At 37.8% G+C, this 26035-nt stretch overlaps 1 protein-coding gene across 1 annotated transcript in view; it reads left to right on the top strand.

The window, feature by feature from the left end:
• The window catches only part of Wwox (WW domain-containing oxidoreductase), a 190983-nt gene that overhangs the window by 95525 nt on the left and 69423 nt on the right, over positions 1-26035 (top strand). The window contains exon 5 of the mRNA XM_090384097.1: positions 15561-15667. Within this exon, the coding sequence (XP_090240223.1) occupies positions 15561-15667 (107 nt within the window). The remainder of the gene's footprint in view (positions 1-15560; positions 15668-26035) is intronic.

The raw sequence follows: 26035 nt of genomic DNA, 5'->3' as shown, positions 1-26035 counted from the left end.
TAAATGTAAGAAAAAGAGTGAATTTGAAAATTAAATTAGACGTTTTGAAGCCAGTCGATTCCTGTCAGCGACAAGCGGATGTATGCCACAATTTAGGACTTGCAAGTTTAACTGTAAGAACAATTATAAAAAAATAAAGAATTAATTTTAGCAGTGGGAAAGATAGCAAAACAGCATTAAAACGTTTCCCACGCCGACTTAAGAAATTTTCCTATGCTCAGTGAAATTTTCTTGAATGCTAATTTAATTGCAGTACAGTCACTTGTTACGTAGTTCCGAGTTCAACATTTAAAAAAATGATCAAGTATATTGCTTGAAATATTTGTGTTATATGCATTTATCCGAAGTCTAGTCATCACTCAGTGCAGTATTAGACATTCATTGTGCGTATCGGACAGTTTACTTGAACATTGTATCATAATTAATGCAACCAATGCAGTTACATTTTTGAAGAGTTAATAATGGCCGATAAGAATGAAAAAGCAATGTCTGGGCGCAGTACGAAGACTATAAATGTAAGAAAAAGAGTGAATTTGAAAATTAAATTAGACGTTTTGAAGCGAATCGATTCCTGTCAGCGACAAGCGGATGTATGCCACAATTTAGGACTTGCAAGTTTAACTGTAAGAACAATTATAAAAAAATAAAGAATTAATTTTAGCAGTGGGAAAGATAGCTGTTCCACTGCAAGCAACTAGGGCTAGGTCGGCTATTAGGATTGAAATGGAAAATACTTTTAATTAATTTTATTGAAGATAATGTCCAAATGCAGAATTCAGTTAAGTTAAATGTTATAAAAAAAAAAAAAAAGAGAGAGAGAGTGAGAGATTACCAATATGATGATCTGAAGAAAACTCACCTAAAAAAAAAAATGTGGAATCATTTAAAACTGGTAAGGGCTGGTAGAATAGATTTAAATCTAGGGAGAAGCCGCAAGTGCAGATCAAGGAGCCGAAACTTTCAAAAAAGAACTTGTTAAAATTATTGAAGAGGGGTATTGTGTGTTATACTTCTCAACAAGTTTATAACATAGATGAAGCAGGACTTTTGTGGAAACGAATGCCTAAAAGAAGTTTCATATTAAAAGAAGCAAAAAAACATGCCAGGTTTCAAAGCTGCGAAGGATCAGGTGACTTTACTGTTGGGTGGTAACGCTGAGGGGGATTTAAAATTAATACCGCTTTTAGTTTATTTAGAAGAGGGCCAAAGTTCAACCCAAAATCGACACATTTTTCATGATTTTAATTGGAATTTTAAGTTTAATTTTGATACAGTAGTTACCACATAATTATATACGTACGTAATGCAGAATATTGTATATGTACAAATATTTGAATATTAAATATTTTGACCTACATTCGTGCATCTTTTCACTACTGTTTATTATTGATTAGGAAATATCCTGTGGCACCGACCGCAACTTACAAATACATATGTTACCTTATGGGAATGCGGAGCTCGCTAAGCACGGATTCACTTAGCGCTCTGTTTTTCCGGAACGAATTATCAGCCTTAAGCAGGGGTCACCTGTACTGACAGTGGTAGAGAATTAAAAAGGACCGGGGGGGTAATTGTGCAAGCAGATATGAAGTGCTCTGAGCAGTGCAGATGGGCTGCAAGAGTAACTCATGGTGTCTTGTCAATGATATACAGGAATTTTTGTAGCAGGGATAAGGAGGTGATTATTCCCTTATATATGGTAATGGCCAGACCACACCTTGAGTACTGTATACAGGCCTGGAGGCTTCATTTCAAGAAGGATGTAGAGCTGCTGGAACGAGTACAGAGAAGGGCAACAAGATTAGTGAATGGAACAAAGGGTTGCTCTTATGAAGAAAGGCTTAAGTTTTGCAAATTACAGTGTCTGGAGACTAGGCACCGGTGAGGTGATCTGATAGAGGTGTATAAAGCCTTGAATAGTTTGAGCATGCTCAATGCTGATGGGATTCTTCCTCTTGCTCAAAATAATCACCGGAGAGGGCATAAATTCAAATTGAGGAAAGACAAATGTAGGATAGATGTGTGGAAATTTGCCTTTAGCCTGCGGAATGTTGTGGAAGTTGATAGCCTAAATAAATTTAAGGCTCAGCTGGACAGGTATTTCGAAAGAATGGAGGGGTGAAATTGGAGGTTTTTTTGTTTGTTTTTTTTTGTTTTTTTGGCTGATGCTGCATAAGCTTGCTTTTTTGCATCATATGCCTCTACTAATGCTAATGCTATCCCCCGACTAGTCCACGATGAGCAGTGTCTGTGGATAGCCACTCTCTGTCTATTCCCAATCAACCATACCTTTGTCCAAAGCAGCAACCTGCCCTTAAGGCCAAACTGTTCCAATTTGTACAGCAGTCTTTTGTGCACTAATATCGAAAGCTTTCCTGAAAACCCCGGGGGCTCACATCTGGTGAGTATGGGCTTGGCACACCCAGGGTCCTGAGCTGGATATCATCATTCCTCTCTTTCTTGGTGATTCCTTTCTACTTCTCTCTCTCTCTCTCAGGGTAACTCTGAAATTTTTTATTGGCTGGTGCAGCATAAGCCTCGCGCTTCCTTGCATTATATAGCTAATAATAATAATAATATATGGTATAAAAATTATTTTGTGCATTTGGTTTCTTTGTTACTGCATCATAGTATCCAATAAAATTGGTCAGGCAAGATTACCCCATTTACTAAATACATGCTCTGACTGCAATATAGCTACAATGCTGTCCAAATGTTCCTGCATTACTTCTTTAACCATTGACTCCATTATTTTCCCTCACACAGTAGTCAAGCTAATGGGTCTGTAACAGAGCCTGCGTTAGGGTTTTTTCTGCCCCTAGGCAGAAATGTATTTGGTACCCTTTAGGGTTGTAATGAATACTTCAATTTTGAATAAATGGAAATGAAAATACATTTTTTATATAATTTTATTTATATCAATTACATTCTCATTTTATGTGCTTTAATATTGACACAATCATGTACAAGTTCAGATACATGTAATTGTTAAAAAATATCGTGTTCTATAGGTATCATTGCCAGATTGACAAGCTTGTCATTTGACATGCATGATTTTAAATAGTTTTTAATAAGTTTTAATCTAGAAAATGATCTTTCCCTGCTTGCGACACTCACTGGAATTGTTAATAAAATTCTTATGGCTATTGTCAAAGAAAAGAATTTATTTGTTCAAATTAATTTTAATGTTTCATAGGGATTTTTAAATTTATCTAAATCTAATTTAGAAAGATCCCTGAATGCACATATTTTGTTGAATAACTCAGTTCCATTATGTTTTTGTTATTTACATCTGTTAAATGTATTTGCAAATAGTTACAATTCTGTTGAAGTTTTTCGTGATCAGAATCATTGGGTTTATTTAAATCATACAAAAACTCAAACTGTTCATTGTGTAGTTTTAGTTCTTTGAATCTTTCATTTGGGGAAGACATCGTAACATCTAAAATGGTGTTGAAGAAATTCACTCGAAATTTATCTTCCGGCAATTGCAATGATTTTTCCTCATTCTCTTCTCAAACTGCTTACATTTTTTTCTTCAGCTAACTTGTTTGACAGTTTAGAAGTTTGGTATAGCATCAAGATCTTCACAAAGTTGTTTTGCTTCTTTTTGAAGTTTCTCGTAGCTGGTACCAGAACGATAATTCAAAATAAAAGTTTGTACATTTTTTGTGGATGTAATTGTTAACAAACATCGTTAACAAAATATTAGTACAAACATCCATGTTTGCACTAATATTTTGAAGAATTTCACTTGTGGGATTGATATGATTGATAAGCATTTCACTTGTGGGATTGATATGATTAATATGTTAGCGAACACAAAAATTTGAAATCCTTTAGCTTAGTGCATACATTTTTTTCATCACATCATGTTTCTTTAGACATCATTTCATTACAATAAATTTCATATAGGGAATCATATTTTTCTCCAGTTTGTTGCCTTAAAGGTCACAGATCATCAGTGCAGCTTTCCCATTAGTTATCTGCAACGGGCTTCAGTGTCAACAAAGAAATAGGTTTCTTGAGTAGTTCCAGCATTTTGCTGATCCTGCAAAAAAATTTGTATATTTCTTGTGCAGTTCCAAAGAAACTGATTGTTTCAGTGTTTACTTTAGCTGCATCATTGACGACTAAATTGAGGCTGTGGCCAGGGCAGCTCAAGTACAAAACAAAGAAGGCATGATATATTTTGTTTAAAATCATTTTTTGCAGTCCATGTTCTGCACGCTACATATTTGTGCCATTATATTGTATTGTCTTATGTCACCAATATCCAGATTCCAAGCCCGTAATTTATAGTAACCAAATTAATTTAAAAGATTATTATATTATTTAATAGTAGGAGGTACTTACCAAGAGCAAAAGAATTCACTTTGTCAACACTACAGAAATTGAAAAACACAGGCACAGTTACGGTTACAAGTCAGTGTTGAGAACCCATATACAGTACTTGCACAGCACATGTGGTCGATGGCGTCTATTGTAGTGCAGAGCATATACATATCAACATATGTTACAATTTATGTACACGCCTAAGCTGTGAATACAGTGCTATGTGAATACAATTCAATAATAGTTTGTTTCTGTATTGAGAGTAAAGTCATTATTTACTGACTTTAACTGAGATACTTTTATGAAATATAATGAAAATAAAATATAATAAAAATTTTGAATTTCAGCACCCTCAGTGTTGGTGCCCCTATTGCCCTGCTTACCATGTTCCGCTGGCCATGATCTGTAATTATTCATGTCCTTTGTAAATTGGAGACACATTTGCACATCTCCAGTTTTGGTGCATGCTGAAAGTTCTTCATTCCAACCCTCCATTTTTTTTACAGTTAGTGCTAGAATGTAGGTTATCTTTTTTTCATTCCCACCTTTCCTCTTCTTCCCACAAGAGTAATTCTATGATTTAGTAACTTAATTATATCATAATGTAATTAATTTCTAACTTGGGCTACTATTTTTAACATACTTTGTAGGACTGATGACTCAAAACATTGATTCTTGAAATGTCAAGCTGTTTAAATGTTTGTATTGAGTGTATTGAATTCATTTTTAACAAATTCAATAAAACAGCCAAATATTTTGTACTATCTTTTTTGCTCCATTTCTATAAGATTTTTATAACAGCTATTTGTATAATTTCTATTTCTGTAACAACAGAACATCCTTCTTTCAAATAATTAAAATACACAAATTTCTATTTCTATTTCTTTTTCAAAGTATACATCAATGAAAGATTAATGTTAGTTGCCATCTAGGTAGCAATGATCACAACTTGCTGGTGATTTCTTTTTCAGCGGAATGTGTGCCCCATTCCCATTGTCAGCCTTGCAATTTTCATCATTACTAGTGTGGAAAATAGGGTGTCTGCATGTTTCCTGTTCCTCTTTTCTTGGAGTGAACTACTGTTTTAAATTTTATTGTCCCAATATTTTTTCAGATCAAATCAATGAAATTATTTTTGTCAACAAGAAATCTTTTATTTTTCATTAATTATTCCTCTTTATTGGCTCATTAGCATTAGTAGAAGCATATGGTGCAGGAAAGCAAGCTTATGCAACATCAGCCAAAAAAAACCCAAAAAACGCTCCCATTTCACCCTGCCGTCCGTTCAAAATACCTGTTCAGCTCAGCCTTAAATTTATTTAGGCTATCAACTTCCACAACAAAGGATGGAAGTCTGTTCCACCAACCAACTACCCGCTGGCCAAAGGCAAACTTCCACACATCTATCCTACAACTGTCTTTCCTCAATTTGAATTTCTGCCTTCCCAGGTAATTATTTTGAGCAAGAGGAAGAATCCCATCAGCATTGAGTATGCTCAAACTATTCAAGACTTTATACACCTCAATTAGATCACTTCGCAGGTGCATAGTCTCCAGACACCATAATTTGCAAAATTGCCTTTCTTCGTAAGAGCAACCCTTTGTTCCATTCACTAATCTTGTTGCCCTTCTCTGCACTCATTCCAACAGCTATACATCCTTCTTAAAATGAGACCTCCAGACCTGTAAACAGTACTCAAGGTGTGGCCTGACCATTGCCTTATACAAGGGGATAATAACCTCCTTATCCCTGGTAGAAAAATTCCTGTATATCATTGACAAGACACCATGATCTACTCTTGCAGACCGTCTGCACTGCTTAGAAAACTTCATATCTGCCTGCACAATTACCCACTGGTCCTTTTCGTTCTCTGCCACTTTGAGTGTAGTACCACAGAGTTGATATGTTACCCTGGAGTTACTTACTGCTTCCCATATGTAGTACTTTACATTTGTCAATGTTAAACTTCATTTGCCACCTCTCAGCCCATCTACTCAACTTTTCTAGATCCTGTTGCAGCAGTGAACTGTCATTAGTGTCCTTAACAAGCCTACCAACTTTCGTATTATCTGCAAACTTGGACATTAAGCTTGATATACCATCATCAGTATCATTTATAAATACAAGGAACAACAATGGGCCGAACACTGAACCCTGACGGACTCCACTAATTACATTAATCCATGAAAAACAGTGTCCTTTGATTACCCCCCCCCTCTCTCTCTCTCTCTCTCTCTCTCTCTCGCTCTCTCGCTCTCTCTCTCTCTCTCTCTCTCTCTCACTCACAACCATCCCTTTATCCATAGCAGCAATTTGCCTCAATTGCCACACTGCTCCAGTTTGTTCAGCAGTCTTCCATGTGCAACAGTATCAAAAGCCTTTCTAAGATCCAAATATATGATATCAAAGTTATTCCCTGCATCCAGTTCTTTTGTGATCACATCATAGTATCCAATCAAATTGGTCAGGCAAGACTTTCCTTTAACAAAACCATGCTGTGTCCGAGCTATAACCGAAGTCTTGTCTAGATGATCCTGCAGTGCTTCTTTAACCAGTGCCTCCATTAATTTTCGTTGAACAGAAGTTAAACTCACAGGTCTATAATTACTTGTGTCAGTCTTTGATCCTCCTTTGTGAATTGGGGTCACATTTGCACATCTCTAGTCTATGGTATGTCCCCTGATTTCAAAGAAGCTCTCGTAATTATGGCTAAGGGTTTGCTTACTTCCTTTGCTGCCTCCTTTTATATAACTAAATAGATCCCATCCACCCCGGGTGCCTTTTTTATGTTTATCTTCAACAATTTCTCCTCCACTTTCCTCTCAGTTATTACAAAATCATCTAGCTTACTGCCAGAGTTTAACTCACTTCTGGCATTCCCCTCCCTGAATAACTCCTCATGTGTGAATGTAGTTGCAAAATACTCATTTAGTTTGTTAGCCACCTGACAGGATCATCAATAGTTAAACCATCAATATCCAGTGGACCAATCTGGTTCATCCCTTTCCTTCTAGAGTTTACATAGGTAAAGAACTCTTTGTTGTTTTTCTTTGCATGGGGTCACAATGATTTCTCATAATCTGCCTTTTCTTGCCTGATCTCCTTTGTGACTTGGTTACAGACCAGCTTATATCAATCATAGGCTTCCATATCACCCATTAATTTATATGTATCCCATGCATTTTTGTTCTCTGCCATATGTCTCATTAGTTCATCTGACATCCATTTAGGCCTAAACCGTGAAGAATATTTCTTTGTTGGTATGTAAAGCCTAGTAGCTTCCAAGATAAGTTCTTTGAATGCTTCCCATTTTGAATTTGCTGTTGGTAACATCATCAGTTGGTCCCACTGTACAGAATTTAAATACTGTCTCAATTCATCATAGTTGCCTTTACGAAAGCAAAAACCCTTTCCTTTACCCATGATGGTAGTTATCTCTTTGAGTAAATCCCACTTTAGAACACTGTGATCACTGCCACCTAGTGGTTCCTTTATCTGCAGATTCTTAATGCATGAAGAATCACTACTGATAATCAGATCAAGAGTATTATTCCCTCTAGTTGCCTCCCGAACATGCTGATGTAGAAAACAATCATCCAATAAATCCACAAAAGCCCTGCTAGTGTGTGAGTGACCAACCCACAAATTCCAGTCAATATCTGGGAAATTAAAATTCCCCATTATAAGACTCTGTGATTTACTGGCCCACTCTATTTCTCTGTACAGTTCCTTATTATACTCATCAGAGTCATTATGCCTATAACGCACTCCTACTCTCAATTTTGATCTCCCAATACTTATGTCACACCAAACTGACTCGACACTGCACTGTCCAGCGATGTCGACTGGCTTCACTTCCTTGGATTTTATTTCTTAACTGATAGCTTAACCCCTCCTCTCTTCCTATCCTGTCTATCCTTCCTGTACACATTGTACTCCCAAATTTTGTTCTGCATTCCTTATACCTGTGTGACACCACGTCTCTGATGTCCGAACAATATCTGCCTTTGATGTTTTGAGCAATACCTCAAATTCATCAAATTTATTTACCAAACTCCTGGCTTTGGTGTATACGCAAGTATATATGCACCTGTTCCTATTCTTAGCTACCCTAACACAACCCATGTGTTTACTTGTACCGCAATGACTCCCAGCAGTCTCTGAAATACCCTGCATTTTGTTTTCCAGGCTGCTGCTGATTCCAATAGAAGCAGTGCATGAATCACTTTCACCTCTGCCAGTGGCTACTGTTAATCTATTAGTCCTTGTATCCCCCTCCCAAGTTAGCAGTTTTCTGACCCACCTAACACTGCCTTGATAGCATAAGCAAATATTCTTGCACCCTTTCTATTTAAGTGTATCCCATCCCTGTAGAAGCAGTCTCTCCTGTTAACTAGTACAGACCAGGCTGAAAACAATTCTTCTCCTTGAGCCTTGCACAATCTTTCCAGGGCCGAATTGATCTACAAGGCTCTCATCATATAATCCCTCCTATCGTGTCTGGGCAGAATTGCAGACACTTTCAAATTCAACCCTAATTCACTGTTTTTTTTTTCAACATTGACCTGTACTTGTTAAGTAATTCCGCCAATCTCCTACTCTTAATATCATTTGTGCCAACGTGTACAACAATATCACCTTTTGTGCCCTTAAAAGATGATATCCGCTCTACACCGTCATCATCCTTTGCCCCTGCAGACATACCCTGGTCCTTATGTTATGAAAAAAAGTTTGGCGAAACTCAAGCGGTTGCTCTTGACATTCATAAACACTCATCTTATGGATTGCTGAATTTTTTTTTGCAAATGTGTATCCAGTTTCTTTCTGAACAGTTATGGCTAATGGTTTTCAGGCAAAGGAATTTTTTTTTTTTTTCTTTCATGACAAGAATATTTTCAGACTATACAAATTTTCTCTGGCTTTGGGGACACAGATGCTTCTCCTGTGAACCAACCTACTTCAGCAACAACCAGTGATCAGCTACCAAACAGCTCTGTATTTATGGCTCTCCATTTCTGTTGGGTTCATCTGAGCATCAGATATCAGTTCAATGCTAAGCCAAAATCTTTACCGATGATTTGGGACTGGGGGACTAAAGCCAGATTTCTATTAAAAATATTCTGATTTTTGATTTCTAACAGTTGTCAAGTAAGTACCAGCTGCAGTTGGAAGAAAAGTCTAGGAATTCTGGAACATTCTCACTAAAGCCAAATTTCTATTAAAAGTATTCTGATTTTTTATTTCTAAAAGTTAGCAGGGAAGTACTGTACTAGGTTCATACAATGATGTTTTTATCTTTGGCTGTTGCTGGAGAAATTATATTTTTTCCTAAGCAAGTATTTTATCCTTGTCCACCAATGCTTTCTGAAAAGGCTAACTCCTTTGAGGCCAGTTCTTACCACATGTAATAGAGTTAACAAAAAAGGATAGTTGCTGAATTAAACATGTAGTTAACTATAATTCCAGGATGCTTTATCCAGTTGCAGCCACTGGACATCTCAATTAAAAAACACCAAATTAACAATACACCATGCAACAGTTGTAAAGCAGTTATTAATCAGTCCAAACTAGATTTTGAACAAGCTAAAAGTAGAAAATTTGCTTCTTGACCAAATGGTAGCTGAGCATTCTGTTCTCTTTCCAAAGCTATTGACCGCAGCTTTGACCCATCTCTGTTTCCACCAATGCCTTCTTCACCTCTGACAAAACTAGGCAGTTATATTACCACTTCAGCCAAGGATAAAGTTCACCTGCTAGCATCCAATTTTTCTTCCAACTTGCGTATTAATGATGTTGGTAAACCACTTCCCACCATTCCCTGTACACTTCATTCAATGCCTCCTGTGGTCTTCTGTCAAAAGGATGTCAGAATGTTTTTGAACAATCTTGATACTAAGAAAGCTGCAGCTCCTGTTGGTATTTCTCCATTTGTTCTCAAAAACTGTGCTCCTGAACTTACCCCTCTTCTGTATCACCTTTTTCACTTTCTTATTCCAAAGGTGTTTTTCCTTCTGCTTGGAAATATGAAATTTGACAAATTTGAAATTTGTCAAATTTGAAATTTGACAAATCCCTTCCATTTGTCACCTAGAAAGGGTGACAAATCCCTTCCATTCAATAATCTCATTACAATTACTTGTACTCTTTCTAAAGTAATGGAGAAATCAATTAACCTCCAACTCATAAACTATCTAGAAACTTTCCATCTGATGAACGATCGCCAGTATGGATTCCGTCAGTGTCGATCCACTGGTGATATTCTGGTTTATGTTACCCATTTATGGACAAGTTCAATGGAAAAGTTTGGTGAAACTCAAGAAGTTGCTCTTGACATTTCAAAGGCTTTTGATTGCGTGTGTCATAAAGGCCTTCTAAATATGCTTCTATCATATCATTTGCCAACTGTTTTTTGTAATTGGGTATCCAGTTTTCTGGGGCTTAGAGGGGAACAGTTTTCCTGTGTGTTATCAGACACTCAGCCTAAAACACTGATGGATCCAATATCTCTCTATTACAGAAGATTTAGGAGAAGTCCGGTTGGCCTGCCTCCCTAAAATCCACTCATGCACACCTTCTCGATGGTAAGCCCTGTTACGTCACTTAGGTGGCAACGAACGTGTAGAGTGACGCCTGGTCAGTGTGAAGAGGAAAAGACCAAACCCTCCAGCAATGAGAGCACAACAATACAAATGGCCCTCAGTCCCCAGCAGCTTTCACTCTCCATCTTACGGCAGCGAGAGGATCAGAGTGGAAGCAGAGGGTGCTAAGAATCTCTGGGTACGACCAGGCTGCCATGCACGGAAATTGAACTTGGCCTGTTATAACGTACGATCACTCATCGGTGAAGACAGGATATTAGAGCTGGAAAAGGAATTAGAAAATGTGAATTGGAATATCATCGGTTTGGCTGAAACAAGAAGAAGAAATGAATCACTTATAAGTTTATCAAGTGGAGATCTGCTGTACACCAATGGAAACAGTGAAAGGAGTGAAGGTGGAGTTGGGTTTCTGGTCCATAAAGATTTTAAAAACAACATTTTGGAATTCAAAAGTACATCACCAAGGCTGTCAAGACTAATATTCAAGATTTATAAGAGGTACAAGCTAAAGATTATAATGATTTATGCACCAACATCGAGCCATGATGATGAAGAGGTTGGAGAAATATACACTGAAATTGAGAGTCTTCTAGATGAGCAGAAAACCCACTACACTATTATTATGGGGGACTTCAATGCTAAGGTTGGAAAAAGGCAAAACAGCGCAGAAAGAGGAACTATAGGAAATTTTGGAATTGGTGAAAGAAATAAAAGAGGTGAAAGACTTGTGGAATTTGCGGAATCTCAAGGACTGTCAGTAATGAACACTTTTTTCAAGAAAAGGGTGAACAGAAACTGGACATGGAAGAGTCCAAATGGATTAACAACTAATGAAATCGACTTCATCCTCACTAACAGAAGATATATTGTAAATGATGTTACCGTCCTGAATAAGGTAAATGTTGGAAGTGATCACAGAATGGTAAGATGTACACTTGATATAGATGTAGGGAAGGAAAGGAAAAAACTGACTCGAGTAAATAATACAAAGGTCTTTGAAATAACAGAGGAGGAGAAAAAGCAGTATGTACTGGAACTTAAGAACAAGTTTGAGCTTCTGCAGACTGCTCAGGACCAAGATATCGACGAGGAATATTACAACTTTCTGAAAGTGATAAAGCCCAAGAAACCTATAGGGAAACAGAAATCCAAAGAAGAAAAAATTAGTCAAGAAACACTTGTCATGATGAACCAAAGATGACAAATGAAGAGCAAGAAAAACACTGACAGGGAGAAAATTGAGTATACTGAGTTATGCAAAGCCATTAGAAAGAGACTCAGAGAGGACATAAGAAGATTTAACACAAGAAAAGTAGAACAAGCATTAAGGGAAAACAAAGGATTTAAATCAGCAGCCATGAGCAGTAATATAGAAAGACAAATGATACTGAAACTGAAGAATAGCGATGGTGTACTTATAAACAGCAGAGAAGGCATAATTCAAATAGCAGAAGACTACTATAGAGAATTATACAAGGAGCGAGGGAATGATACCAGCAGTGGGGAACATGGATTGCAAAGTAGCAACACATACGACATACCCGATATTCTTCCTGATGAGGTAGAACATGCATTGAAGAAAATGAAGAATCGGAAAGCCCCGGGGGAAGATGAAGTTACTGTAGAGTTGTTAAAATTGGGAGGAAGAGACATAACACAAAAACTGGCAAGGCTCTTCACAAAGTGCATTAGAAAAGGTGTGATGCCTAAGCAGTGGAATAATGCAATCATAGTTTTGCTGCATAAGAAAGGAGATAAATCAGAAATTGGAAATTATAGACCAATTAGCTTGTTATCCCATATCTACAAGTTGTTCACAAGGGTCATTACTAACAGATTAGAAAGAATACTTGATGAGAATCAATCGAAAGAGCAAGCTGGCTTTAGGACAGGATTCTCAACTATGGATCACCTTCACGTAATATCACAGCTAATGGAGAAAGCAAATGAATATAAAACACCATTATGCTTGGCATTTGTGGATTATGAAAAGGCATTTGACTCCATACAGCATAAGGCAATGTTTTGGGCACTGGAAAGACAAGGCATAGATACTCCATATATTATGATTTTGAAGAAAATATATGAGAGTGCTACATCCTTTATTAGACTAGACAAAGACAGTAGGAAATTTAAAATCGAGAAAGGAGTTCGACAAGTTGACACAATATCTCCAAAGCTGTTTACTGCTGCGCTTGAGGAAGCTTTCAGAAGATTAGACTGGTCGCAGAAAGGAGGCAATGCGAACGGAGAGTACCTAAACCATTTACGATTTGCAGATGACATTGTGGTCAGAAGCCACGATCCCAAAGAATTAGAGGAAAATCTTAATCAGTTATGCACAGTTAGTAAGGATTTTGGACTAAAGATGAATATGGCTAAAACAAAAGTAATGATGAACAAGCATGCCACGGAAAGGGAAATAATGATTGAAGGAGCAGTAATTGAAAAGGTGGAGTCATATACTTATCTGGGACAAGTTATTAGCTGTAATAATGATAAATGGCTGGAAGTCAAGAGAAGAATAAATTTTGGATGGATAGCATTCAGGAAATATAGTCACATACTGAAGAGCAATATCCCAGTTTGTCTGAAACGTAAAATAATGAATCAATGTATACTCCCCACCATGACTTAAGGAAGTGAAACTTGGGCACTCACCAAAAGAATGGAAGAGAAGCTAAGAACTACACAGCGAAGAATGGAATGAATTATATTGGGAATCAGACTGTTAGATAAGAAGAGAAACACATGGATTAGACAGCAAACTCAAGTAAAGGACATTCTTATCAAAACTAAAGAACTAAAATGGTCTTGGGCAGGACACATAGCTCGAAGACATGATGACAGATGGACTAAGAAAATAACAGGATGGTACCCAAGAGGAGCTAGAAGAAAACCTGGAAGACAAAGGCGGAGATGGATAGATGAAATTCATGAGTTTTTGAGTAGTAAATGGATGGCCAGTGCTCAAAACAGAAGGAACTGGAAAGTTGCTGGAGAGGCCTTCATCCTGCAGTGGATTGAAAATGGCTGATGATGATGATCCAGTTTTCTCTCTGACCACTCACTGCTGGTGATGGTAAATGACTCACTCTCTTCTAACTTCTCCATTAATGTTGGTATTTGCCAAGATTTGTTCTTTCTCACACTCTTTTCCTCTTGTATATTAATGACCAGAAATCCTATCCATAGGATTTCTGGCGATGATACCACATTGCATTCCACTTTCCAGTTTGAGAAACCTTGCCCTTCTCAAACAGCTTCAACTTCTCTCGAATATCTCCTACCAGTTCCTTAAATGCTGATCTCCAGATAACTCTTCAGTGGGGCAAAGATAACTTAGTTAATTTCAATCCTTCTAAAACTCAGTCCTGTCTTTCATCTTGCAAAAAGGATTCTTCTGCTCCTATGCTTTAATGACACTCGGATTTCTAGAAAAGATGTTATATCTCTATTGGTGATTACCCTGACTTCTAATCTCTCTTGGCATAAGCACATATTGCTTCCTATGCATCTAGAAAACTGGGTTTGTTGTTTTGCTCTCAACGTTACTCTTCTTCCAGACAGCTGCTCACTCTTGTACAAATCGCAAATGTGCCCTACCATGGAATATTGTTCCCACATCTGGGGGAACAATATTCCATGGTAGGGCACAAAAACCTATCTCATGCTTCTAGATTCCATTCAGAAGAGGGCAGTTAGATTAATTAATGACTCATCTCTAACAGAGTCTCTCCACGCTCTGTCTCTTAGATGTTCTGTTTCTGCTGCATGCCTTTTCCATAGATACTTCCATGGGCATTGCTCTTCAGAATTGCTTCTATAATTCCTGTTCTGTCTTTCAAAGTAGTCTGAACATGTGCCATCACTACTCAACATCCTTTTACTGTCCAACTTCCAACTCACAGAACCAACTTTTCTTCTTCCTCATTTATTCATTCAACTTCCGTTTTCTGGAACAACCTTCCCTCATACATATTTCCTGATAATTGCCCTCTTTAAAAAATGAGTTCAAATGTAATGTCAGCAAATATCTTCTTTCATCTTTGCAACCTCCAACCCACGCACAGTACTAAGTACTATTGGTACTAATAACTCATGTTTGAGGTTTTCATAAAAAAAAAAATTTAATTAACAAACCATTTAAAGTAGGCACTGACCACAATTTCTACTATAATTACTTTAAAAATGAACATTGTCTTAAGATTAATCTATTAATTATTTTTACAAGTTTCCTAAAATTTCCTTCTAAACCTTGGCTAGATGTATGGTCTGGAAACTATGGCACCTCCTTGCATTGAAGCTATTTCTGAAATGGCAAAAAATTCTCTGTTCACTGGGTAACATAGTTTACAGTTTATGTTTGCACCAAAGTATATCTCTTTAATTAATGCAGCCTTGATAGAAAGAGCCTTCCATCAAATTTAGTGTGTGCTAAAAAGTTTGTGTACCAAAAACAGATGTGTTTTTTACTAGAGAATGATGGTTTATCAAACTGATAACTGTTTCTTGTTATTAAGAATGAGTATTTTGTAAGGTAGGTTTTCTGCTAATAAATGTCTTAAATTTATATAGCATGCCGAAGTCCAGTGAATAATAAGTGTATATGTTTTATCTCTTAGGTTTTGAAACTGCTAGATCTCTGGCTTATCATGGGTGTGAAATAATTATGGGATGCAAAGATGAAGCAAAAGCCAAAACAGCAATTAGCATAATAAAAAGTGAAAGAGTAAATATATATTTTGAGTATTATTGTATATTGTGAATAGTTAGGATTTGTGTATGCTAAAACTAATCTCTCAAAGAACTCACCAAGGAGGTTGAAGTTGGTAGTTAATATCAAAAGTAAAAAGTCCTGCACAGGCAGGAGAATAAACCCTCCCTCTCTCCCACTACAAGACAAAAGCATCAGATGGCTATAAGGTGGATAATATGATGAGGATGAAGACAGTGAACTTACCGGTATGGTGATTTCACCATAATATACCAAGCTATATCCTTATGTAACCTTATAAACCTTAGAAACTTGAAATAGTTACTAACTAAAGCTCTTCTAAAGGTAACTATAAATAATCAAAAGTATAATGAAAAAATCGTATTATCCACAAAAATAAATTTAATTTTATTAAGGATTATTATGGCTTCTTACATCATTTTATAATTATTTCCTCATCGTATTACCTGTCTGATGCTTTCACCTCATCACTACATTTTGATTTAGACAGTAAATAATATAGAACTAATACAAGGCATTTCAAAATTAATGCAAAACATTTTCTGAAAATTACAAAACTGTGATAACAAAATTGCATAATATTACAAAGAAAAACAACATGAATATTACGCTCTAAATTATATTTTTGTAAATCTTCACTAAAATAATTAAAAGGATAATATTATTAATTTTTCTTTAAATCTTTAGAGAAAAGTTAGTAATAACACATGGCTTCTTTTTGTTAAAATCTTGAATATTCTTCATTTCCTTTTGCTTTACTCTTGAATCTTCTCTGATCTAAATTCCTTGAAGTGCTGTCAGGGTAAGTTTAGCTACCTGAACATCCTTTTTATGCAGCACCTCCAACTTTTTGTGCAAACTGTTTATCAGTTAACCTTACATTCACGATGTGCCATGTTATCTTCAGACTTTCCTCAAACTTCTGAGTAGTATCCTTTCTTTAAGGGGAAGTCTTGTCTGACTAATTTCATTGTATGCTACGATGTGGTCACAAAGGAGCTGGATGCAAAAAATAATTTTGATATCATATACTTTTATTTCAGGAAAGCTTTTGGTAATATTGCATATAAAAGACTTCTGTACAAATTTGAGCAGTATGGCATTAAGGGCAAGTTGCTGCTGTGGATAAAGGGATGAGTGGGAGAAGACAGAAAGTGATAATCAATGGACATTCATGGACTAATGTTATTAGTAGAGTCTCCCATGGTCCATTGTTGTTTTCTATATTTATCAATGATATTGATGAAAGTAAATCAGGCTTAATGTCCAAGTTTGCAGATGAAATATTATGAAGGCTGGCAGGGTTATTAACGACAGTAATTACAGTATGCTACAGCAACAGGATCTAGAAAATTTGGGCAGACAGGCAGAGGTGGCAACTGAAGTTTAACATTGACAAATGCAAAATACTGCATAAGGGTGGCAGTAAACCCAGAGTAACATACCAACTGTGTGGTTACTACACTCAGGATAGTGGAGAATGAAAAAGACCTGTGTATATTTGTGCAGTCAGTTATAAAGTTTTCTGAGCTGTGCAGGCAGGCAGTCTGCCAGAGCAGATCATGGGGTCTTGTCAATGATATACAGGAATTTTGCTAGCAGAAATAAGGAGTGATTATCCCTTTGGAAAAGGCGATGGTCAGGCCACACCTTGAGTACTGCTTACAGGTCTGGTGGCCGCATTTTAGAAAGGATGTAGAGCTGCTGGAACAAGTACAGAGAACAGCAATGAAATTGGTGAGTGGAACAAAGGGTTTCTCTTACCAAGAAATTTACTGCACTCTAGTCATATCTATAGCATAGGAAAAGAAGAGGCTGAATTGAGAGTAACCTAATTGAGAGAATAACTAATCTAATATTACAATAAAACCTGGTTAATACCAAGAAAGTTTTAAGTTCTATAAATTGCAGCATCTGGAGACTAGGCACCTGTGAGGTGATCTGATCAAGGTGTATAAGGCCTTGAATGATTTGATCAAGCTCAATGCTGATAGGATTCTTCTTCTTGCTCAGATTGTGATGAGCATATATTTAAATTGAGGAAAGACAGTTGCGGAATAAATGTGTGGAAATTTGCCTTTAGTCAGTGGATGGTTTCTGGAACAAACTTCCATCTGTCATTGTGAAAGTTGATAGCTTAAACAAATTTAAGGAAGAACTGGACAAACTTTTAGAGCGAATGGATGGGTGAAATTTCTTTTCTTTTTTTTTAGCTGATGCTGTGTAAGTTTGCTTTCTTGCATCATATATGCCTATGCTAATGCATTTGCTTCAAGCCTTTTCCCATTCTTCCATTGTCTTCTTTTTGTTGTGGTTCTCCTTATCACTTATTTTCTTTATATGCCTTAAATAAGCACTTGCAGACCTTACTAAAATCAACAACTTCTTTGTTGTAGGCACAAATTCTGTATTATATCCATAGCTTTGCCAATTCAGTCTTACATCCAGCATCCTTATAGACATGACTGCTTTATCCTTTGTTTTACTAAGCAAAAGCTCATTAGATTTGCACTTTCGTGCAATAATTGGATACTATGATGTGGTCACAAAGGAACTGGATGCAAAAAATAATTTTGATATCATATACTTGGATTTCAGGAAAGCTTTTGATAGTGTTGCACATGGGTGACTGCTGTACAAATTGGAGCAATATGGCATTAAGGGCAAGTTGCTACAATGGATAAAGGGATGGTTGAATGGGAGACGACAGAGTGGTAATAAATGGACACTGCTCTTTATGGATTAATGTTATTAGCGGAGTCGGTGCTGCACTGAACCCCAGAGCTCGGTGCTGGGGCCATTGTTGTTTTGTGTATTTATCAATGATATCGATGAAGGTATATCAGGCTTAATGTCCAAGTTTTCAGATGATACAAAGTTTGGCAGGGTTGTTACTGACAGTAAAGACAGTATACTACTGCAACAGGATCTAGAAAAGTTAGGCAGATGGGCTGAGAAGTGGCAACTGAAGTTTAACATTGACAAATGGAAAGTACTGCATATAGGTAGCAGTAACTGAAGAGAAATGTATCAACTGTGTGGTACTACACTCAGGGAAGTGGAGAATGAAAAATACCTGGGAGTAATTGTGCAGTCAGATATGAAGTTCTCTGAGCAGTGCAGATTGGCTGCCAGAGCAGATCGTGGAGTCTCATCAATGATATATAGTCTGCTGACGAGGCCACTAGGAGACGGTCATGTTCAAAGCCGCTAAGTGGATTTTTCTTATTTATTGATTTTAAATTATTGTTTTTCTAAAACTTTTGATTTAAATTTAGTAGTATAACATTATTTTGTGATTTTCTGATTAATTTGGTGTATTTATTCTTTACTCGGCCTTGTAATTGCATAAAAGTATCGGTAAGGGTATCCACGTGTTTGCAACTCCGCTGAACGAGAAGTTCTTTAGCCATATTTAGCCGCTTGATTGAATATTTTTTACATCGAATTATTTCTGTAAGTAGCTTATAGACCTAGTAAGGATCGTTAGTTTATTCTGAATTGAGACAGCGAGATTTGAAAGTTAATTAATACTTAAGTGTCCGTAGATTCACCGTTCATAACTTTCCCGCCTTTGTGATACGATAGTTATATACTGTACTAGATAGCGTTAGTTGAACTTCGTTAGCAGTTAAATTGTACTTTTAAATAAATACATATAACGACTTAGATTACAAACGTAATATAATTAATTATATTTAACATAATTAATAACATAACATAATTAATTATAATTAATTAATAAATTAATAGAATCATGACTCAGACCAGAGCAGCAAAGCAAAAGGCTCAAGCTAATGGAAGTGCTGTGGCTCAGAGCAGAACTGAGGGGGGCAGTTGTCCTCTGACTCACAGCCTTATAAAATGCACTGTTTGCTTGATGTTTGCAGAGCAATCGGGTACGGGACATGATACTGCCATGGGGGATGTCTTTGTGTGTGCGTGATGCAAGGAGTGTATCGATATCAGGCAACAACTCAGCGTTCTTGTGGGCCTATATGAGAGCTTGAAGGACAGGGTGGATGCCCTCGAAGAAACTAAATTGAGGGGCCCATCAAGCTCTCAGCTGCCCACATCAACGCCAGAGCTTGCACTTGGCCATCACGTGACACACAGAGACAACCCCCAAGGCAGAATGCGCTTGTCCCGAAGGAACTAGTAGTTGTTGGTGACTCTATTGTCAGGGAAACGGGGAACATGCTTTGTAAAAAGGATAGGTGGAACAGGACCAGGGTATGTCTGCCAGGGGCAAAGGTTGATCACGTTGTAGAGCGAATATCATCTTTTAAGGGCACAAAAGGTGATATAGTTGTACACGTTGGCACTAATAATATTAAGAGTAGGAGACCGGCAGAATTACTTAACAAGTACAGGTCACTGTTGAACAAAAGCCGAGAATTAGGGTTGAATTTGAAAGTGTCTGCAATTCTGCCCAGACATGATAGGAGGGAGTATATGATGAGAGCCTTGTTGATCAATTCGGCCCTGGAAAGATTGTGCAAGGCTCAAGGGGTAGAATTTTTTTCAGCCTGGACTGTACTTGTTAACAGGAGAGATTGCTTCTACAGGGATGGGATACACTTAAATAGAATGGGTGCAAGAATATTTGCTGATGCTATCGAGGCAGTGATAGGTGGGTCGGAAAACTGCAAGCTTGCGGGGAGACAAAGACCAATAGATTGACAGTAGCCACTGGCAGAGGTGAAAGAGATTCTTGCACTGCTTCTACTAGAATGAGCAGAAGCCTGAAAAACAAGATGCATGATATTTCAGAGACTGCTGGGAGCCATTGCGGTACAAGTAAACACATGGGTTGTGTTAGGGTAGCTAAGAATAGAAACAGGTGCAGGTATACTTGCGTGTACACCAATGCTAGGAGTTTAGTAAATAAATTTGATGAATTTGAGGTATTGCTCAAAACATCAAAGGCAGATATTGTTGGGATATCAGAGACGTGGTGTCACACAGATATAAGGGATGTAGAACTGCAATTTGGGGAGTACAACGTCTACAGAAAGGATAGACAGGATAGGAAGGGGGCAGGGGTTATGCTATTAGTTAAGAAACACATAAAAACCAAGGAAGTGAAGCCAGTCGACATCGCTGGACAGTGCAGTGTTGAGTCAGTTTGGTGTGACATAAGCATTGGGAGATCAAAATTGAGAGTAGGAGTGTGCTATAAGCCTAATGACTCTGATGAGTATAATAAGAAACTGTACAGGGAAATAGAGTGGGCCAGTAAATCAGAGAGTCTTATAATGGGAGATTTTAATTTCCCAGATATTGACTGGAATTTGGGGGCTGGTCACTCACACACTAGCAGGGCTTTTGTGGATTTATTGGATGATTGTTTTCTACATCAGCATGTTCGGGAGGCAACTAGAGAGAGTAATACTCTTGATTTGATTATCAGCAGTGATTCTTCATGCATTAAGAATCTGCAGATAAAGGAACCACTACGTGGCAGTGATCACAGAGTGCTGAAGTGGGATTTACTCAAAGAGGTAACTAACATTAGGGGAAAAGGGAAGGGTTATTGTTTCCGTAAAGGCGACTACGATGGACTGAGACAGTATTTAAATTCTGTACAGTGGGACCAACTGATGATGTTACCAAGAGCAAATTCAAAATGGGAAGCATTCAAAGAACTTATCTTGGAAGCTACTAGGCTTTACATACCAACTAAGAAATATTGTTCAAGGTTTAGGCCAAAATGGATGTCAGATGAACTAATGAGGCATATGGCAGAGAAGAAAAATGCATGGGATACTTACAAATTAACACATGGCACAGAAGCCTATGATAGATACAAGTTGATATGCAACCAAGTTACAAAGGAGGTTAGGCAGGCGAAGGCAGATTACGAGAAATCCTTGGCAAGGGATGCAAAGAAAAACAGCAAAGAGTTCTTTACTTATGTAAACTCTAGAAGGAAGGGGATGAATCAGATTGGTCCACTTGATATTGATGGGTCAACTGTTGATGATCCTGCTCAGGTAGCTAACAAACTAAATGAATATTTTGCATTGACATTCACACATGAGGAGTTATAAAGCGAGGGGAATGCCAGAGGTGTATTCAACTCTAGCAGTAAGCTACAGAATCTTGAAATAACTGGGAGTAAAGTGGAGGAGAAACTGTTGAAGATAAACACAAGAAAGGCACCCGGGGTGGATGGGATCTATCCAGTTATATTAAAGGAGGCAGCAAAGGAAGTAAGCAAACCCTTAGCCATAATTATGAGAGCTTCCTTAGACTCAGGGGAGGTACCCATAGACTGGAAATGTGCAAATGTGACCCCAATTCACAAAGGAGGATCAAAGGCTGACACAAGTAATTATAGACCTGTGAGCTTAACTTCTGTTCCAGGAAAATTAATGGAGGAACTGGTTAAAGAAGCACTGCAGGATCATTTAGACAAGACTTCAGTTATAGCTCAGACACAGCATGGTTTTGTTAAGGGGAAGTCTTGCCTGACCAATTTGATTGGATACTATGATGCAGTCACAAAAGAACGATGCAGGGAATAGCTTTGATATTATATACTTGGATCTTAGAAAGGCTTTTGATACTGTTGCACATGGAAGACTGCTACACAAATTGGAGCAGTGTGACATTGGAGGCAAATTGCTGCTATGGATAAAGGGGTGGTTGAGGGGGAGAAGACAGAGAGTGGTAATCAGTGGACACTGCTCATCGTGGACTAATGTTATTAGTGGAGTCCCCCAGGGCTCAGTGTTGGGTCCATTATTGTTTTCTGTATTTATAAATGATATTGATGATGGTATATCAAGCTTAATGTCCAAGTTTGCAGACGATACAAAGGTTGGCAGGGTTGCAATGACACTACTGACACTATGCTACTGCAACAGGATCTGGAAAGGTTGAGCAGATGGGCTGAGAGGTGGCAAATGAAGTTTAACATTGACAAATGTAAAGTACTACACATGGGAAACAGCAACCCCAGAGCAACGTATCAACTCTGTGGTACTACACTGACAGTGGTAGAGAATGAAAGGGACTTGGGGGTGGTTGTGCAGGCAGATATGAAGTTCTCTGAGCAGTGCAGACGGGCTGCAAGAGTAGCTCATGGAGTATTGTCAATGATATACAGGAATTTTTCCAGCAGGGATAAGGAAGTGATTATTCCCTTGTATAAGGCAATGGTCAGGCCACACCTAGAGTACTGTATACAGGTCTGGAGGCCTCATTTCTAGAAGGATGTAGAGCTGCTGGAACGAGTACAGAGAAGGGCAACAAGATTAGTGAATGGAACAAAGGGGTGCTAATACGAAGAAAGGCTTAAGTTTTGCAAATTACAGTGTATGGAGAATAGGCACCAGCGAGGTGATCTGATAGAGGTGTATAAAGCCTTGAATGGTTTGAGCATGCTCAATGCTGATGGGATTCTTCCTCTAGCTCAGAAAAATCACCTGAGAGGGCATAAATTCAAATTGAGGAAAGACAGATGTAGGATAGACGTGCGGAAATTTGCCTTTAGCCAGCGGGTGGTTGGTTGGCGGAACAGACTTCCATCCCTTGTAGTGGAGGTTGATAGCCTAAATAAGTTTAAGGCTCAGCTGGACAGTTATTTTGAACGAACAGAGGGGTGAAGTGGAAATGGGTTTTTTTTTGGCTGATGCTGCATAAGCTTGCTTTCTTGCATCAAATGCCTCTACTAATGCTAATGCTAATGCTATAGGAAATTTGCTAGCAGAGACGAGGAGGTGATTATCCCTTTGTATAAGGCAATGGTCAGGCCACACCTTGAGTACTGTATACAGGTCTGGAGGCCTCATTTTAGGAAGGATGTAAAGTTGGTAGAACGAGTACAAAGAAGGGCAGCAAGATTGGTGAGAGGAACAAAGGGGTGCTTTTCCCAAGAAAGGGTTAAGTTTTGCAAATTTCAGTGTCTGTCGACTTGGAAACTGCAAGGTGACCTGATTGAGGTGTATAAGGCCGTGAATGGTTTGAGCAGGCTCAATGTTGATGGGATTTTTCCACTTGCTCAGATTATGAACCTGAAGGGGCATAGATTCAAATTGAGGAAAGACAGTTGTAGAATAAATGTGTGGAAGTTTGCCTTTAGCCAGTGGGTAGTTAGCCAGTGCAAGACCTGTGGGGTAGAATTTTTTTCAGTGTGGTCTGTACTTGTTAATAGAAGATAGTGTTTTTACAGCGATGGAATATGCTCAAATAGAAGAGGTGAAGAGGTGCAAGAATATTGCTGGAACAGACTTCCATCTGTTGTTGTGGAAATTGATAGCTTAAATAAATTTAAGGCTGAACTAGACACACATTTGGAGTGACTGGATGGGTGAAATGGGAATGTTTTTATATTTTTTTTTATTGGCTGGTGCTGTATAAGCTTGCTTTCTTTCTTTCTTCATATGCCTCAACTAATGCTAATGCTAATAATGCAAAGGTACCTAGATTATTTAGTAACATTTGTTTATTTTAGCTTGCCAGATGATTGTGTCAGATCAGTATATTTTCTTTAGTCGTCAGTATGCAATACATTATTTCATTCAATCTACATAAATTTCAAGATTTTCCACTCATCCTGAGGTTCATTTCCTAAAATGTCTAATGAAATGGACTAGCAACTTCACAATATCTTGAAAACTACAATATGAATGTTTTTCTAAAGGCTGTGGGAAAGAAAAGTTGTTTAATGGGCTGTGTTAGGATAACTAAGAATAAGAAGAGGTGCATGTATACATGCATGTACCCTAATGCTAGGAGCATAGTAAATAAATTTGATGAATTTGAAGTATTGGTTGAGTTATCAAATGCAGACTTAGTAGGGATATCGGAGACATATTGTCACTCAGATATAACTTACACTCATTACACAAAGCCATGTTGGGAAAAAGTTGTGAGTTAGGATTAAATTTGAAAGTGACTGTAATTCTACCCAGACACGATAGGAGAAAGTAGATGTTGAGAGCCTTGTAAATCAAGTTGCCTTTGATAGACTGTGCAAGACTTGTGGGGTAGAATTTTTTTCAGTGTGGTCTGTACTTGTTAATAGAAGATAGTGTTTTTACAGGGATGGAATGTGCTTAAATAGAAGAGGTGCAAGAATATTTGTTGATACTGTTAAGTGGGTTAGGAAACTGCTAGCTTGGAGTAGGGGTATATATAGACTGATAGATTAACTAGTGGTGCAAGAAGAAGTGAAAGTGATTCTTGCACAGCTAGCTTCTATTGGAACATGCAAGTAGCCAGCCTGGAAAGAAAGGTGTTGAGGTTGGGGATTTGGCTGCTATGGGTCATCATGGAACAAGTAAATACATGCATGGGTATTATGTTACAATAAGTAAGTCTAAGAACAGGTGCATGTATATTTATATGTACACTAATGCTGGTAGCATTGTAAATAATTTGATAAATTTGAATTACTGATCAAGTAATCAAATGCAGGCATTATAGAGATATCAGAGACATGGTATCACTCAAACAAAAGGAATGTAGAGTTTGAGTATCGAGAGTGCAATGTGCACAGAAAGGACATTATTTATTTATTATACTGGGCAGTCCCATCCATCTTTTCTGGCAACACCACCACCTATTTTTAATATTGTTTAGATAATATCATACAATACAGATGAATAGTATCATCAGTTATTGCAACTGGAGACATCAGTTGGCCAGCAGCACAAGGAGTTTTATCATGGCATCCTGACACTGTGGTAGTTCAGTCACAAGCAGCAGAAGGATATGTATGATCCATCCTAGCCTGCTCTGTGGTCATTAAGCACAAGAAGTCCATTGATCGTGCATTAATTCAGTCAATCAGAAGCACAAGGAGCTGCATTATGACACAGTAACTCACTTTCTCTGATCATTAGCACAAGAAGTTACTTGGTCGTGCAGGTTCAGTCAGTTAGCAGCACAAGGCGTTGCACTACAACCTTGTAGTAACTCACCTCAGAGCAGTAATTCAGTCATAAGCATCAGAGGAGTAGTGTCACACTCGTGACACTACTCCTGTGATGTTTATGACTGAACTACATATCCATACCTACTCCAACGATGCTTTTCCATTCTGAATCTCAAATTGTTCCACAATTCTTCATAACATAGCAGGACAAGGCATCCTTGAAACACCGACCCAGCATAAGTTTGAAATGCAGGGAAATCATCCTCAGTTGCAATCAGAGACTCTTATTGCTCTCCTCAAGTCTGGCTAAACTAGGGGCTACAGAGATCAAATCCTGCCTTAGGTCTGTGTATTCTTGACAGTAGTATATGAAAAGCTCCCATGTTTCCTCTAGTCCACAATAACATGTAGTTCTATCAGAAATACCTAACTGGTTGAGTTCTGCATTAAATGAGCCATGTCTAGTTAGCAAGAAT

This window comes from Mastigoproctus giganteus, chromosome 10 (genome assembly GCF_048544385.1).
Source record: "Mastigoproctus giganteus isolate SK-2022 chromosome 10, ASM4854438v1, whole genome shotgun sequence".
NCBI lineage: Eukaryota > Metazoa > Arthropoda > Arachnida > Uropygi > Thelyphonidae > Mastigoproctus > Mastigoproctus giganteus.
This window is presented reverse-complemented; position numbering and strand designations above follow the sequence as displayed.